General features: G+C 36.5%; 3 protein-coding genes across 4 annotated transcripts; 1 reads left to right on the forward strand and 2 right to left on the reverse strand.

Annotated features, from left to right (window-relative positions):
* Nucleotides 1-2,739: 2,739 nt before the first annotated feature.
* Nucleotides 2,740-7,596, reverse strand: LOC135165478 (cytosolic endo-beta-N-acetylglucosaminidase). Of its 2 annotated transcripts, none has more exons than XM_064126813.1 (8): nucleotides 7,039-7,596; nucleotides 6,716-6,965; nucleotides 6,115-6,567; nucleotides 5,815-5,986; nucleotides 5,201-5,419; nucleotides 3,480-3,793; nucleotides 3,210-3,404; nucleotides 2,740-3,080 (listed from the first exon to the last, which is right to left on the reverse strand). In XM_064126813.1, the coding sequence occupies exons 2-8, from the start codon at nucleotides 6,946-6,948 to the stop codon at nucleotides 2,948-2,950; spliced, it is 1,719 nt and encodes a 572-aa protein (XP_063982883.1). In that variant the 5' UTR covers nucleotides 6,949-6,965; nucleotides 7,039-7,596; the 3' UTR covers nucleotides 2,740-2,947. The 2 variants fall into 2 exon arrangements, with proteins under 2 accessions (XP_063982883.1, XP_063982891.1); XM_064126821.1 differs by having other exon boundaries at nucleotides 6,716-6,892; nucleotides 6,962-7,594.
* A 485-nt stretch (nucleotides 7,597-8,081) lies between these two features.
* On the reverse strand, nucleotides 8,082-11,921 carry LOC135165610 (uncharacterized). The gene is made up of 4 exons (XM_064127063.1): nucleotides 11,426-11,921; nucleotides 11,137-11,207; nucleotides 10,223-10,463; nucleotides 8,082-9,905 (listed from the first exon to the last, which is right to left on the reverse strand). The coding sequence occupies exons 1-4, from the start codon at nucleotides 11,484-11,486 to the stop codon at nucleotides 9,682-9,684; spliced, it is 597 nt and encodes a 198-aa protein (XP_063983133.1). The 5' UTR covers nucleotides 11,487-11,921; the 3' UTR covers nucleotides 8,082-9,681.
* A 599-nt stretch (nucleotides 11,922-12,520) lies between these two features.
* Nucleotides 12,521-15,139, forward strand: LOC135165576 (serine-threonine kinase receptor-associated protein). The gene is made up of 5 exons (XM_064126998.1): nucleotides 12,521-13,124; nucleotides 13,846-14,144; nucleotides 14,209-14,438; nucleotides 14,506-14,642; nucleotides 14,727-15,139. Exons 1-5 carry the CDS (start codon nucleotides 13,010-13,012, stop codon nucleotides 14,936-14,938), a joined length of 993 nt encoding a protein of 330 aa, XP_063983068.1. The 5' UTR covers nucleotides 12,521-13,009; the 3' UTR covers nucleotides 14,939-15,139.
* The last annotated feature ends 51 nt before the right edge of the window (nucleotides 15,140-15,190 follow it).

A 15,190-nucleotide genomic window follows, 5' to 3' on the forward strand; every position in this document is an offset into this window, starting at 1 on the left:
TGTGAAGAAGAAATTGAACTACACTGCATCCATGAATTTATATTTAACATTAAGTTTCACATCCTTACTGTACATCGTTGCGGTTCGGGACTCGCGTGCACTCGCTACGAAAAATTTTAATGCTTAATCACAAGTTTACGGTACATATATGAGTTTTTTTATATTCCGTAGAAATCCAGAGCTGGAATAATGCGAAACACTAATTAGAATCATGCATTTATAAATTATTTACATGGAAATACTCAATGGGATTTAATTTATTTTTCATTGAGGCATTTGGTTTCGTCCCCGGCGGCGGAATTTCAGGGAAAATGGTTGAGGCATCTTGAAGAGCCATTTCAATCTACGGAGATACTTTTCCAGACGTTTCTCTGCCTTTCTACCCAAGCATCCAGTGCGCCGGGGAGAAATGTTCTCTGGTTGTGGGCCTCCGACCAGTTTCCTTTGTAAATTTAATGTGCATTTGGCATTCATTGATTCCTGTCTTCATCAATGAATTCACCTTCACTGGATTATCAATTTCATAATTTTCTTGATGGAGATAAGATTCAGTCTCTCTTTTCACTTACGTCATTTCCCATAGATTATTTCCGTAAACATTGAGCGGTGATTTCATTATTTCAAAGTAGAAATCGCAATTTTATTTATCACTCTTTACCGTTTGAAATGTTTTTTCCGCAAGATTGATAAAATAATAGCACAGTTCTAATTTAGGATAACGACCTGTTTGAACACGTCTTCAAATTATTTTTTCAAAATCTTCAAACAATCATCTATAGCCATATCTACTGTTTGTTTATAATTTTTCCTGACTAATTCGTGAAAATTCAAACTTTTGAATTGACTTGAAATTCATGAAGACAATTTAATGATCGAATTTCCTCAATATTTTACTCTAAAAATTATGATCTCGAAATGTTTAAAAAATTCAAAGAGAAACTTTGAAATCTCTAGTTTAAACTGCTGATTTAATTCGGAATTATCGAAGAAAAAGTGTTATTTCGTCATTGAATGCGGAAATCGCAGCGTCCACTGACAGACCGGAAAGAGGAAAAGAAGTATTATCCACACGGAAAGGAATAGATTCATTTTCCATTCATGTATTCCTCCCCCGCTCCTTCCCCTTATAAATTGAACACATTTCAATGATTTTTCGACGTGTGAAGCGCGTAAAACAACAAATTCCCTATAGGCGGATGAATTTGTTGCATCTCGCTGATTGCTCCCGCATATATTATCTCCTATGCGGGCACATAATATGAAATGAAAAAACTTTCATCACGTTCCTGTTACGTATGATCAAAACCACTGGACAATTAATATTCATAATGCACAATTAGAGCGGAAGAGCATTCCGGGAGTATTTTCACAAAGTATTTGACAGTTAAAATTCGCTAAATAATTCATCAAACGTTTTGAATGGAGAAAGTCACTGGTATTTTTGTGGAACTATAAATGTACGAGTGAATGTGACAGAATGTACGTTTTATTCACGATTTAATGCTGTGATGTGGCCTCGGGAAAACCTTTCGAACAATTTTATGACTTATTTAAGCAGGTGGAAAAGTATTTAATCGATAATAAATTCAGTAATGCATCCTTTTTACGATTAATTGATGCAATTTTGTATTCCATATTACGAATTTATTCAGTCTTTTGATTTCTGAATAATCACGCACGACAAAATTTAACAGAAACAACTGGCTAATTTTCATGGAACTCTATTCAATTTTCCATTAGTTCTGGATCAAATTCTTCGATAATTGCAAATATTAACGGAACAAACTATCTAGAGAATAATCAGTAAAATTTAATTGTTTTGCGTGCGTCATTCCATAACGATATTTCTGATAAAAGGATTAAAAATCCAAAAAAAGCTTAATGGGCAGATAAAATTGTATACATTCCCTAAATGAAAAAAAAATGAAATTATGAAGATTTGGCTATCGAATTCATGAGATTTTCCTCGTGAAAATGCCAACTTATTAAATAATTTGACATTTTCCCTTTCGCTGAAATTCCAGCCACACCTGTGGACCAGAAGAAAAAGCGTATCGTATTACCAGCGAAAATTAAACGAAACATAGTCACATTCTGATAACCACTTTTCACTAATTTCTCGGTTTGTATATCCAAAGCACTCTCAATCCTCCCATATTTCACGAAAGCTGAGATCTAGGGTGCGTGTGAAGTCGAAGCAAGTAGCATGGAAATAATTCGTATGGAATGTAGGTGGGTACCCTTGAATGAGCAGCATTTCATCAGCGAGAGATAATCACGTAGTGATATTGGTATTTTGTTGAAGTACTCAACGATCAGTTGTTTTTTACTGTATTGGCAATGCACATTTGAATAATCCTTGTTTCTTATTATTTTCTCATCGTGGGGAACAATGGCCTGTGGGGGTACGACATCCGGTGGCATTTCTGCAATACTCCCTTATTTGTCTGTCCAATTATTTGATTATGCATTGAGTACATAATTATGTAAACAAATGATTGACAGATAATTTTTAATGTAGTAAGAATTTTAACGACTTTATCGTCCGTTTTTTAAATATATTCCTAAGGAATTTTTTTCTGTTTTACCGCCTTTCAAAATTCCCGAACTGATTAATTGTAAAATACTGGGAATTCACTCTATTCTAGTTTATTTTATTTGTCATTTCATTTTGATTCTATCGAATGAAATACAACAAATCATGCAATTTCTCTGGACGTGAAAATTGTAAATCCACAATTGAAAAAAAGTCGTAAACCATTTTATTCAACACGTTAATGTACAGGTAAACTTTCTCATGAACACAAAACTTCTGTTATTGACACAACAGAAGAAGTAACGTTCGCGAGTGTATAACTTTTCACACTTTTAATGGCAACAATAACCATTACTTTCGAAATAAAAATATTCATTGGCTAAATTTTTCTAATAATTCAGTGGCTGAATGTTACGTTAATCGTAGCAGTGGGTTGAAGAAATGTCTCACCGGTTCTATTTTCAATTCCCCGAGATAATGACGGCCTTCATATGAAAATGCCACTGCAATCTCGTTGATTGTCCGCAGATTGGGTGTGTAATAGCTGAAAAAAAAAATTAAGTTTCTTTTCATTAAGACCGATCATTTCCCCAGGGAATTCACTGGACTTTGTACATCTAGTGTTCCCCAATGGCTTTCGCTCAATTGCAAACTAATTCCATTGTTCGATTACCTTTTTCTCCACCTCGTATCCAATTGAAACGTCTCATTCGCCTGAAGAAAGTTTGACGTATTGTTACTGTTATTTATTAATACGAGCGTTGGTGCTCTCGTTCTATTTTCGGTGTTAGCGAGCACTTCCTCACTTTCCCTGTATATTAGAGATGCTTTGACATCTTCTGAGAATTCAAGATGCGTCAGAAAGAGCCTGAATGGAAATGGGGTACAAACAAAATCATGAATTATTTAATAATTTCTATTTTTCCTCTCTGTCATCACGTACCTGTGATAATTTTGGGGATGAATTGTTGTTATTTGGAGACAGCCCCCTCCACCGTATGAAAATTCGCTACAAAAATCCGTGCGATTGATCAAGGTGATCAAATTCTTCGGAAGGAATGTTATTGTTTTTCCCTGGACTTTAATTACTTCGAAGGGAGTTTCGAAGGTACACTCTGGTGGTTGTTGGCGTTTATTCGAAGCACTCTTTGGGGGAGGCTCGGGAATGTCTTTGTACGTGAATTTCAGGTGCAATGAAGGCACTGAGATTTGCAGGTTTTGCAAGTTCAAGTTGAAGAACGATTGTCTCTGGTCTGACTGTGAATCAAATATAGCAATTCGTTTGTGGTTTCTCTACTGTCGAAATCATAAAGTTTATTTAATAGTTTTTGCCCAATTATGGCTCGTCAGAGGAAATTTTTTTTTCAATCATTACCATTACTTATCTCATTTCAACAGAATTAAATGAAGTTCAAAAAACTTAATCACGTGAAAATTATTTCAAATATCTCATTTGAAACATTCATTTTATTCTAAAGTAATTGCAGACGACGATGATTTGCACTTTCTCTCCCATTTATTTCCATTCGAGTTAACTTTATTGCATCTAATGGCTACATTTATTGTTTTATATCAATGAATTTTTTCTTATTGTATTTTTCTCTATATTTGAATCCATGCCCCAGTTCGGCAAACCTAATCATTTCCTAATCTTGTGAAATTTAATATTTTCTTCCTTCGCTGAGTCTTTATGTTACAATTTTCAAAATTCAGCTTCACTTTTCGCTCTTCACCGTTATCGTCTGTCTGAAGTCTAAATGCCGGGCTGAAGAGCCTCGGGCGATGACCAGCCGCGATTTTCTGCATGAATTTGCAATGAATTTCGGCGAGAATAAATAACGCAATAAATATTGCAACTTGGAAGAGTTTCTAATGTGCATTCTGGTATTTTTTGCTCATTCAAAGTACTTTTTTGGGGGCAGGAATTCTGGAATGTCTTTGTACATGAATTTTAGGTGCAATAATAAGTGGGTGGCTCAGCAATTTTTATTTTTTGTAAGTTCAAGTTGAAGAATCATCCACTCTCATTAGACTGTAAAAGAAATAACCTTGCAATTCGTTTATGCTTTCTTCGTTGAAGAAACCACCATAAAGTAGATCTCATACTTTTTGTGCAATTATTATGCGTCTGAGAAAATGTTCCCTGACGATTACTACTAGTTATCCAATTTGAGGAGAATGAAATGAAGTTAAAAAATTAATCACGTGAAACTCAGTTAAAATATCATCTCATTTGAACCATTCATCTTTCTGAATTAATTGCGAACGATAATAATTGGCACTTTCACTGGCATTTCTTTCCATTTGAGTTAACTTTATTGCATCCCAATGACTACATTTATTCTTTTATATCAATTAATTTTTTTTCTCATGGACTTTTTCCTTATTTGAGCTCAATTCAGAATTGGACGGACAGTTTTTAGAGATAAACTCCCAGAAGCTAATGTACTTCCTAATCTTACGAAACTTCATGTTGTCATTGCTTCAATCTCCAGTCTGAGTTTGAAAATTTAGCTTAACTTCTCCCCTGTTCCCAACAGTTATTACGTATGTAAAATGTAAATACATGGCTGTGAGCCCTTGGGCGATGGCCACCTGCAAGTTTTTGCCTGAATTTGCCACGAATTCGCGTTGGGAATAAATAACAATAAAAGATCTACATACCTCACCAAACTCATACAAACTCCTTCCATATCCGCGACAAAACGATGTCGCAAAGCTCTCATTACGATAAATGGGTACGTGGACATACAAAAGAGGAGTCAATTGAGCCCAGAAAATATTTTCGATCTTCTCAAATGTGGATGCGCCAAAATTCTCGTGGGTCCAGCCCGGAGCAAATATGGCAACGGATAAATCGAATTTTCTGATTCGTTCCAAAGCCTGAAAATAATTAACTGCATCAGAGAAAATGTAGGTAGGGGGCCATCATCAACGTCAGACCATCTCAGAACTGTTTTTCCTAGAGTTTTTGGGGAATATCTATAGAATATAGCAATAGGGAAAATTTTGGTATCCACTTTGAATTCGTTGATATTCGGTGAAACCTGGCCAATCATTACCACTGACTTGCAGAATTTTTCCGCTTCACCGCCAGTCTACCTTTCTACCTCTGAGATATGAGCGATTAACAGTCGAAAAGAGGAAATAATAGTTTGCAAAAAGCCGGCAGTAATGCATTCACAGAGAGATTATTCTCCTATGCAAAATACTTGCTTCACTCTTTTGCTCAATCATGCATTCAACGTTTGAAAGGTAAATGAAATTGATTAACTCACGTGAATGGAGTTGAATCCACCGCCCCCAGGACATCCTCTCCCCCAGACATCCAAGCCCACGTAAACATCTTTCAATCTTCCATTTCTAGCAGCTATTTCACGAGTACTTCCCAAACTCTCGTCACTCCAATTATAATTCAAGAATATGCCATCACAACAATCGAAGAACAGTCTAGAAATGAAGGGATCATTATCTATATTAATCATTCAATTAGCGCAGTTCGAATAAGACAACTTTTTCTCTTTGTTTCTGCGATGACGAAACGAAAAATGAATTCTCGAATAGATAAAAAATCTCACTGATTCTCCTCGTTAAGTTGATTCTGCCACTTGAGGCGACCATCATGAATGATGCTGTCATACCAGATGACCTCAGAATTCGCAACATCGTTGCGCAACCCATTAGTCAGATATCTGACAAAAAATTGCAATCTCTCGATATCTTCTGCCTGTATCTTATTCTCCACATTCAAGAGCCACCCCTCGAATCCGTAAAACTTGGTCAAAGTGATGAGAGCATCGGCGAACTTCTTAGTTTTCTCCGAGGATGATAAAACCTCGTTCCAAATTGCCTCGCCATCCTTGTGCTCGGTTATGACGGTTCCCAGGACTTTGACACCATGCTTATGGGCTGCGTTTATCCAGCCGAATGGGGGGATTGTCACCATGTGGTGGCTGAAGTAAATGAAGGTGTCGATGATGCTCCAGTGGTAGAAGGTGTAGGACGTGGGGTCTGAGGAGCCATTGATAAATCTAGATGGCAGAAATAAATTTATATAAAATTTTCGTTAGGTCTTATCCATCAGAATTTATGAAAATCCAAGATGAGCTTAGGAGAAATATAATAATCATTAGAACCATATTCAGTTTTTAGTAAAATAAAAAAAATATCAAAATTTACCTGTCCTCCAAGTATCCTCCCATCATATCATGACAGACAATAGTCCTAGGTTGTTCACTGCGATTCAACCTCGTCAGGGTCCCCGAAGCCTTCTCCATCGCACTCCCACTATAGACATATTCCGCACATTGTCTGAGTGGTTCGATCCTTGGCCAGGACCTCAACTTATCCAAATTCCTGTACAAATCATCCAAAGTACTGAAGGGTTTCACCACCCCAGCATTCTCCTCCATTGTATGTTCCTACCAAACTATCAGTGGCTTGTCATAAAGAAGTGTGTACCCTCACTGAGATGTAATGAGTGATGTATAACTGTTTTATACCCATTGATATAAACGTGCCGATGAAAATTTAATCTAGACAGTATCAAACGGAACTACGCGTTTGTCATAGTTCGTATTATCATGTGCCACATTGTAGAGAGATGCTCGTCCATGCCGATAACATGGGCTTCCCTTTTTTATTGAGGTTAGGGACACTGAACGATCATAACAATGATAACAATTGCATTGTAGTCCATGCACTGGTGTTGCATGCTGGGGATCAGGTGAATTTGAGGAAGTTTCAAGGTATGACCTTGGAAATAGTGGAAGATTTTGTGTGCACATTTATAACAATAATTTCTGTGAAAAAATTTGGACAATATTCAATCATACGAGAAAGGGAATTATCAATAAAGTTATTTGGCACAGAAACAGTAGTAGATCATGATTTTTTGGGAAAACTCTTGGAATCATTAATTTGTCTTTTGCAATAATTTTTTGATGTAAAAAAATCTACAGATATAGATTCTTCTTTAACATTTTATTTCCCTGAATTTTCGTTCTCGAATTTGATTCTGAAAGAAAAAAATGAAAAAGCCTAGCAGCAAAAATTAAATATTTATATCGAGGTGAATAATAAATATGACATAGTACTGTATATAAATATTTTCATCATAATACACCACTAATTTCTTTATTAACAATAGTTATTATTATATCACATTTTATAACCAACAGTTACAATATGATTATGCTTGGTATATCACTTTGCATGCATCAATATATTTTTCCGAAAATCGAAGTTGAAATATTCAAGTTTCATTTTATTGTACCTACTGGTAAGGGACAATCAATTCCCTATGAGATAGAAAATGAAGAGGTATTTCATCCTCGAAAGCAAATGTTTCCACTCAACCTCTAAATTCTTGTATTTATAGTGTCGATATATGCATATTTACGAGCTTGATTTATTTATGGTTACATTCCACTATATGTGGTCATTTGTGAATATTTTCTACTCCATTAGTAATGGCTATGCATATATTCAAATGCGCACATCGCGTCATACACAGGAAAAACATTAAAAAATCCAGCGAAGCCGATTAAAAATTTTATTAAGTTTTTATTCAATGTCTATGCAAAATCGTGTCAGTGTTGACTGATTTTATTTCACTTTTTCGGAAGTTTTGTAGATAAAAAATCTTCAATTGAAAATATTCTATGGGAAAGGCCGAAAAGTCAACGAAATTGCAAATACAAAATAATAGAATTTTTACAACCAATTCGCTGAACTTTTTATGAATTCTTGTTAGTTACAACCTAGGGAGTTCCAGAAAAGTTCCATTGATCTCCACTTTCTGCTGAAAATTCAGAAATTTGTAGATCTTTGGTTTTCAGTGTCAATCATTTTAGTTCCTACAATGGAAAATTTTTCTTTTCACTTTCGGTCGAATATTTCGAGGCTGAATTTTACATTCGTGTCATCATCAACAGAATTAATTGGAAACCAATAAAATTTAGGTAAAACTTCCTAGGATTTCATTCAACGCATATTACGATGGCGATGATATGTTGACAATTCGTTGAATCATTGCCCTCTCACTCTATAAATTACTGCCTGTCATTATTCCCTGATCAGATTAAATTGAGAAATACTTGAATTTCTTCTTCGTCACTTTTGAAAGGTCAGGGAATTTTTGATTGTATTATTTACACGTATTTTTGTTCCACTTGTCGACTCTCAAAAAGAGTCTCTCCTCCGATTCACCGAAATATCGAAAATTCCTGGTTTTCTCTGATAGCCTAGAATAGATTTGAGTTGAATTGAAGACATTTTGGGAAAACGAAACTCCGGTTTACACGTAGATTAAATGTTTTCCGTTCGTTCATATTCCATTCATCACCCTTGTTCCATTTCTGTCGGCTTTCAATGTGGCTGATGGACCGAAACCCTTTGCAAGTACAGCACGTGCGTGATTTACTCCTCCAACAATACATACGGAATGATATTTTGCAAAAAAAATGGCACCAAAAAATAATCGTAACCCCAACAGGCAGCCGCACTTTCTTTGACAAATTCTATCGGCGCCCAAATTTTATTGGAGTTTTATCAGAATTCTATTAAAGGAACCAATCGATTTTATTCTACTTAAATTATTCTTCCAATTTTTTTCCACAGAAATTCTTCAATGTCAATTCTTTAATATTTTTTTCGGGGCGAATAGAGTAAAATGGATAAATCAATTTCTTTCTCATCTCCATAACTTTTTGGATTTTTTTTACTTCTACTCAGAGTGAAGAGAAAGCTGAATATGTCCATTTTGCCCCTCCCCCTCTTGACAATTAAATTTTTTCATAACGAGAAAATTGAAACAAATAGTTCTATCGTATTTTTACACTAAAGGAATTAATAATTTCGATCTACTCAGAATGAATTTTCCGAATTTTCATAGACTAAATTTGAACTACACCCATCGAAAATCTATCGTCCCTCTAAATGTATAAAGAACTCACCCTCTCCGAAAACCGAAAACCGAACACGGGATGAAAAATCAATGGACATCTAATCGAGACCCAGTCGACTCCCTCGACACCTGTCTGTCTAATGAAAATAAAAGAACTAAGGCACGTGTTTTCTGTCGGATATACGGTGATTCTCCGTTATTTGTTTTTTGGTTCTATTCTCTAGAATTGGTCGATCCATTAAAAATTCTCATCAATTCCCCGCTCACGGGATATACCGAAGAGCTCGATTTGATTCTCGGGGGTATCATGATCGAGATTAGGTGAAACTACTGATATGTCTAGTGGTCTCAAGGCAATACAATCACGCGGTGAACATTCAACACGACCTTCTCTACCGCAGCTGCACTCCACACAATTTCCGGTTGAATGGGGAAGAACTTCTCCTACTTGGTATTCTTTCCCTGAAATTTAACGCAAGTTAATCTGTAAACAAATGGAGAGTGACATTTATTTACTCTTTAAATTAATAAATAAATGAATTTCACCATTTACGAGTGTTCGAATATTCGATAGAATTTTATATCAAAATTTGATGGACTTTTCTAGGAAATTGACTGATAATTCAGACAATGGAAAAAACCTTTAACATTCAAATGTCAAATTTCACTGATATTCAATATTTTGAATGACTAAAGTTGCAACAGATGACGATGTAAATTCATGTTCATTAATTTCAATCATGTTCGTCCTTTAATTCATAAATAGAAACATCTTTTACCCATGATGAAACAACTGACATGCCGTGAGAATGTATCATTTCTATCCACTCCCTTGACGTTTGAATTTGCGTTCCCCTTGACCCCAACACGATCGACAAACACCGGCTGACTCAACTCAATTTCACCGGGTACAATCGTCGACCCATCTGACGAAATCATCCGCGCTTTGTAGTTTTCCCACCAACAATAAACATCACCAGCCACACACAGACAGTGGCAGTTTGGGTCTCTGGATGATACCTGTGCAAATGGTGTGGATGAAGTATTTGGATTGTATCGCCAATCGAATTTGACGTACAACACGAACGAAGAAATTTCATAGAGAACTCTGTGAATTCTCTAGGAAATTGTATTGGACTTTTATTGAACTTTCTGGTAGAGCTTGTCGGATCCATCTGGGAAAGCTCGCAGCTTATCTAGTTTAATTTGATTTTTTATCAAGTCAAATTAAGAATGCGGGAAAAAGTTTAAAAAAAACATGTTGAACAATTTCTATAGAAAATATCTCAATAGAAAAAGTGTGTGAAACAATGAAATACTCGTGAGTTTTTCTCCGAAATTGTTTCAATCGGATATTTTTAATTAAACAACGGCACCATTGCGCTTTAGAGTTTAATAATACAGGCAGGCTTTTTGTCACTGAATTTGCTACAATTATCAGTGAAAGTCTATCGCGCGTGAATTTTATCGCGAAAAAAAATCAGAACCAGAGTTATCAAATCAAGATTTTAGGATTGAAATTGACAAAAACGCAAACAAATGCGAGTTAAGCTCTTCATTAAAATAAAATAACCCCATTTACTAGAAGCGAATAATTTCTTGTCCTCCTTTCAGAATTTTTCATCAGCTTATTCATAATTAACTAGCTCAGTGGTTCTCAAAATAAGCCCTAAAAAGGGAAATAAATAATTACCGTTTGTCCGTGAGAGTACGTGGTCCCATTGACAGCGCATTTTTTAACAACAATCACCTCCTTCGCAGGTCCTGCATGAAAATCCACGAATTAAAAAGACATTTGTCAATGAATCTTCCCTATATCAATTAATTATACCAAAACGCGTGGAATTGGAGCAGCCCTGGCTTACGAAATGCAAATGACTGGTCTCAGAACATATTGAATTGAATTCAAAACTTAATTAATCTCATTTCCATAACATCTCTTTTCCCCTCTGCCTGTCCCTTCTAAAAACCTCATTACTCACCGGCATCCGCAGAATTGAAGTACAGCCCGAAAACTTGTGTCAAGAGCAACAAGCATTGCATATTGAAGAGGCCGTGAACTCCTATTTTCCTTCTTTATTACCGTCACCCCCGATGCCGGTGGCTGTGAGAGGTCCACTTGAACGTGGAGTGGCCCTTGACCTCGTATGCGCCCCCGCAACTCAAAATTATATCTCTGATTACTCGCTATTTCCAACAATTTTTTAAAACCTCAAATATCCCCGTCAATTACAAATAACGTAATTTTCTAAATAATTTTCAGTTGTCAAAGCATAAATTTGCCCAATTTCCCCAATTTTATATTTTGTGCTAATTTTGTTTTCTTGAGATATTAATTGTCTGCTTAATTAGTGAAAATTATTAGAGATTGGATTTTTTACGATTCGTAACCCCTGATACTCGTGAAATTCGCGAACCGATCGTGCTTGTTTGCGTCAGGTCAAAGCACTGAAGCTCCGAAATAAAGAAGAGACGAAATATTTCCTCTGAACTGGCGCACGCACCCCCCAACAATCATCCCCCAGACCTGCGCAATCGCCAAATTTCACCCCTCATATTATTTTCCAATAAAAAATTCCAAGTTCGGGTGAATGTTGGGGGAAAAATGTGATGTGAATTCTTCTTTAAGAGTTCTCGCTCATAAATTTTCCAAGTTTTTCGCCGGATAATAAATCCCTATTTGTATTATTAGAAAAATAACACGAAACAATGAGAAAATTTATGTCTACATTTTTTTATTCATAAATCAACATTTATTATTATTATTACACAATATTTCTATTAAAGTCGAGACAGCCAACTTGGAGTTGCATCAGTGAATTTTTCAGTGAGAAATTTTTTCAAGAAAATTTTTACGGCATTTCAATTGAATTGTAATTTTATGCTTTGAATATTGATCTAATATTTTCTTATGTAAACATCGATGATGTCAAAAACTATAGATTTTGATTTTTGCATAAAATATCTATTCTGTTGGAATTTTAAGCAGTCGCTGTACGAAAAAAAAAAATTCAGGGAACTGTCCTGACGGAAGTTTTTCAAAGGATCACCCCTGAGTTGCATGCGAAAAGTGTAATGAATGTTCCTATTATATGAAAAACGGGGAAACGTCTTAAGGCCATTTGAAATTGAATAGTGGGGATGTGTGTCCGAGGCCGCCATGTTTCAACTCGTGCTTCCTGTCTAGCCACTCGGTTTAACCGGCCATTCTGTCTCAATCCTCCAAGTGTTGAACCATCTATTTGTCGGCAGAATTTGCATAAATCATATTAACAGTTGAATAATTACCGTAAATCAGGGAATAGGTTAACGTGTGCACGAGGGATTGTACGCGATGATCGAACAACGGTTGTGACTTACACACATGAGATGACGTTCCAGTCTCATTTAATTTAATTAATTTTTTCTTTGTAACAATCCTGCGGTGTTAGTTTCAGTTTTTCCCTTCCTAAATTACGTGAGTTTATTTTTCATCGTTTCACATCGCCGTCACCCGAGTGATTCTTGAAAAGAGTTTTGGGCGTTTTAACCTAGAAATTATACAAGTTTGATCTCATCTGTTTACAATGGCGAACCTCAGACAAACACCATTGACCTGCAGTGGCCACACTAGACCCGTTGTACATCTTGCATTCTCAGATGTCACGGATTCTGGGTATTATCTCATATCTGCGTGCAAAGGTAAGTCAGATAATTGTTGGATTAATTTATTTTTGCGAGTGACGTTGGAGTGACTCGATTGCCTTGGCCCAGTTCCTTGTCCCCAAGGCTCTCGGTGTGTCCGCCAATTGGAGGTCACTGCTCGTCGAGCATTGTTATTCCCTACAGTAGGGCGGACCTTCGGCTGCACCAGGGCCGGTTACCTCCCTGTGGTGGGTAACCAGTGTTTCATGGACGCAAGATTTTCAGAGAAAGCTACAAAGGATTCGGCTGAATATTTTATTGATTGTGACCGTCCTTTTTATTAGTAGAAGTGGTCAATAGAATGGTTAGAAATTAATGGTTTTTTTGCTACTCAGTCTATTAAGAAATTCTTTTCCTACATAATTTTTTTTATGAAAAGGATTTATGCTTCAGGCCTGTCAAATCCTTTATGCCTCAATCATTTTTGGGTCAATGATTAGAAAAAAATATGAATATCGCGTAGAAAAAAATTAGAAATCGTCATTACTTTATCTGAGTCACATAAAAAAATCCATTGCATCTTTCTGTTGAAATATTTATTGAAAAAGAGCCTGATTTAATGAAAGTTCAAGATGACTCCAAAGAACTTTAATGACCAGCTCTCCTCCTCACTTAATTTCAAAATAGTAGATTTCTTTACGAGGGCCACAAAGTTACTTTTTCACCTAGAGCAATGAAAAAAAAAATTCGCTAAACCTGTTGGATTCATTAACAACAGATGGTAAGCCAATGCTGCGCCAAGGCGACACTGGTGACTGGATTGGCACATTTGAAGGGCACAAAGGGGCTGTTTGGGGTGTTGCCTTGAATCGAGAGGCCACCAGGGCTGCCTCTGGGGCCGCTGATTTCAATGCCAAGGTCTGGGACGCTATCAAAGGCGAGGAGATTCACTCTTTCCAGCATAATCATATTGTCAAGTCGGTGAGCTTCAGCACAGACTCCAACTACCTGTGCACTGGGTCCAATGAAAAATTGCTGAGAATTTTTGATCTCAATAAGCCGGACACTGAACCACAGGTATGTATCGGTAATGAATGTTAACTGTATTTTTATCTAAACTAAACTTTTCGCATTGATTTAGAAATTTTCAGGACATACGGGCTTCATAAAGCATGTGACATTCTTCGATAACGATAAACTACTCGTCAGCTGTGCTGATGACAAATCACTACGTGTTTGGGATAGAAGCAGTGGTCAAGAAATACGTAGACTCGATTTTCCAGCTATACCTAGTTCTATGGAAGTCTCTAAGGACGGAACTATCGTCACAACAACCCATGCTAATATCGTCACGTTTTGGAACAGTCAAGAGTGAGTCCTTTTGCTCCAAGCCATTTCGCAGACATTGAATATTTCTAACGCCCATCGTTTTTTACAGTCTGACGAAAATCCGCGAATTCACGATTCCCACTCAGGTTAATAGTGTCAGTCTCCATCCGGATCGAACAATGTTTGTTTGCGGTGGAGAGGATCTGAAGATGTATAAATTTGATTATGCATCTGGTGCTGAAATTGGTGAGCACATGTACATACTGGAAAATTTCTGCTTATTATGAAATTTCAATTACAAAATACACTCGTCATTTAATTGAATTCTAGAATCGTTCAAAGGACACTTTGGCCCAGTCCATTGTGTGCGATTTTCTCCAGACGGTGAACTGTATGCAAGTGGCTCTGAGGATGGCACCCTTCGACTTTGGCAAACAACCGTAGGCAAAACTTATGGCCTCTGGCGTTGCACCGAGCAGACTCCAACAATTCAAGAAAATCCATCGACCATCAACAACAAACAAGAAGTACCCGCCAGTTAAATATCTCCACTCAACTCGAACATCCGCGAACAGTGAAATTCTCTGTAAATATTGGATCTCAAGGTATTCGTGCGATTCTCATTCTCTTTACGTTACCGGTCTATAAGTATATTTCTATTCGATCTTAAGTGCGTTCGCATTGTAATGCACGGGGAATCCATGTATTTATTATGAAATTAAATAATCTAATATTATATTGAATCGAAGTTTTTAATGCAAATCGGCCCCTTTGAACTGCTTTCCATTGAGGAG

The sequence above is a fragment of the Diachasmimorpha longicaudata genome, chromosome 1 (assembly GCF_034640455.1).
Source record: "Diachasmimorpha longicaudata isolate KC_UGA_2023 chromosome 1, iyDiaLong2, whole genome shotgun sequence".
Lineage (NCBI taxonomy): Eukaryota > Metazoa > Arthropoda > Insecta > Hymenoptera > Braconidae > Diachasmimorpha > Diachasmimorpha longicaudata.

Coding starts and splice junctions, on each gene's coding strand:
- LOC135165478 (XM_064126813.1), bottom strand. CDS start 6,948: ATGGAGGAGAATGCTGGGGTGGTGAAACCCTTCAGTACTTTGGATGAT. Junction 6,568..6,715: donor GGAGGATACTTGGAGGACAG/GTAAATTTTGAT, acceptor TCTGCCATCTAG/ATTTATCAATGGCTCCTCAG. Junction 3,081..3,209: donor GATACGAGGTGGAGAAAAAG/GTAATCGAACAA, acceptor TTTTTTTTTCAG/CTATTACACACCCAATCTGC.
- LOC135165610 (XM_064127063.1), bottom strand. CDS start 11,486: ATGCAATGCTTGTTGCTCTTGACACAAGTTTTCGGGCTGTACTTCAAT. Junction 11,208..11,425: donor CTTCAATTCTGCGGATGCCG/GTGAGTAATGAG, acceptor ATTTTCATGCAG/GACCTGCGAAGGAGGTGATT. Junction 10,464..11,136: donor CGTACTCTCACGGACAAACG/GTAATTATTTAT, acceptor CCATTTGCACAG/GTATCATCCAGAGACCCAAA.
- LOC135165576 (XM_064126998.1), top strand. CDS start 13,010: ATGGCGAACCTCAGACAAACACCATTGACCTGCAGTGGCCACACTAGA. Junction 13,125..13,845: donor TCTCATATCTGCGTGCAAAG/GTAAGTCAGATA, acceptor CATTAACAACAG/ATGGTAAGCCAATGCTGCGC. Junction 14,145..14,208: donor AGCCGGACACTGAACCACAG/GTATGTATCGGT, acceptor GCATTGATTTAG/AAATTTTCAGGACATACGGG.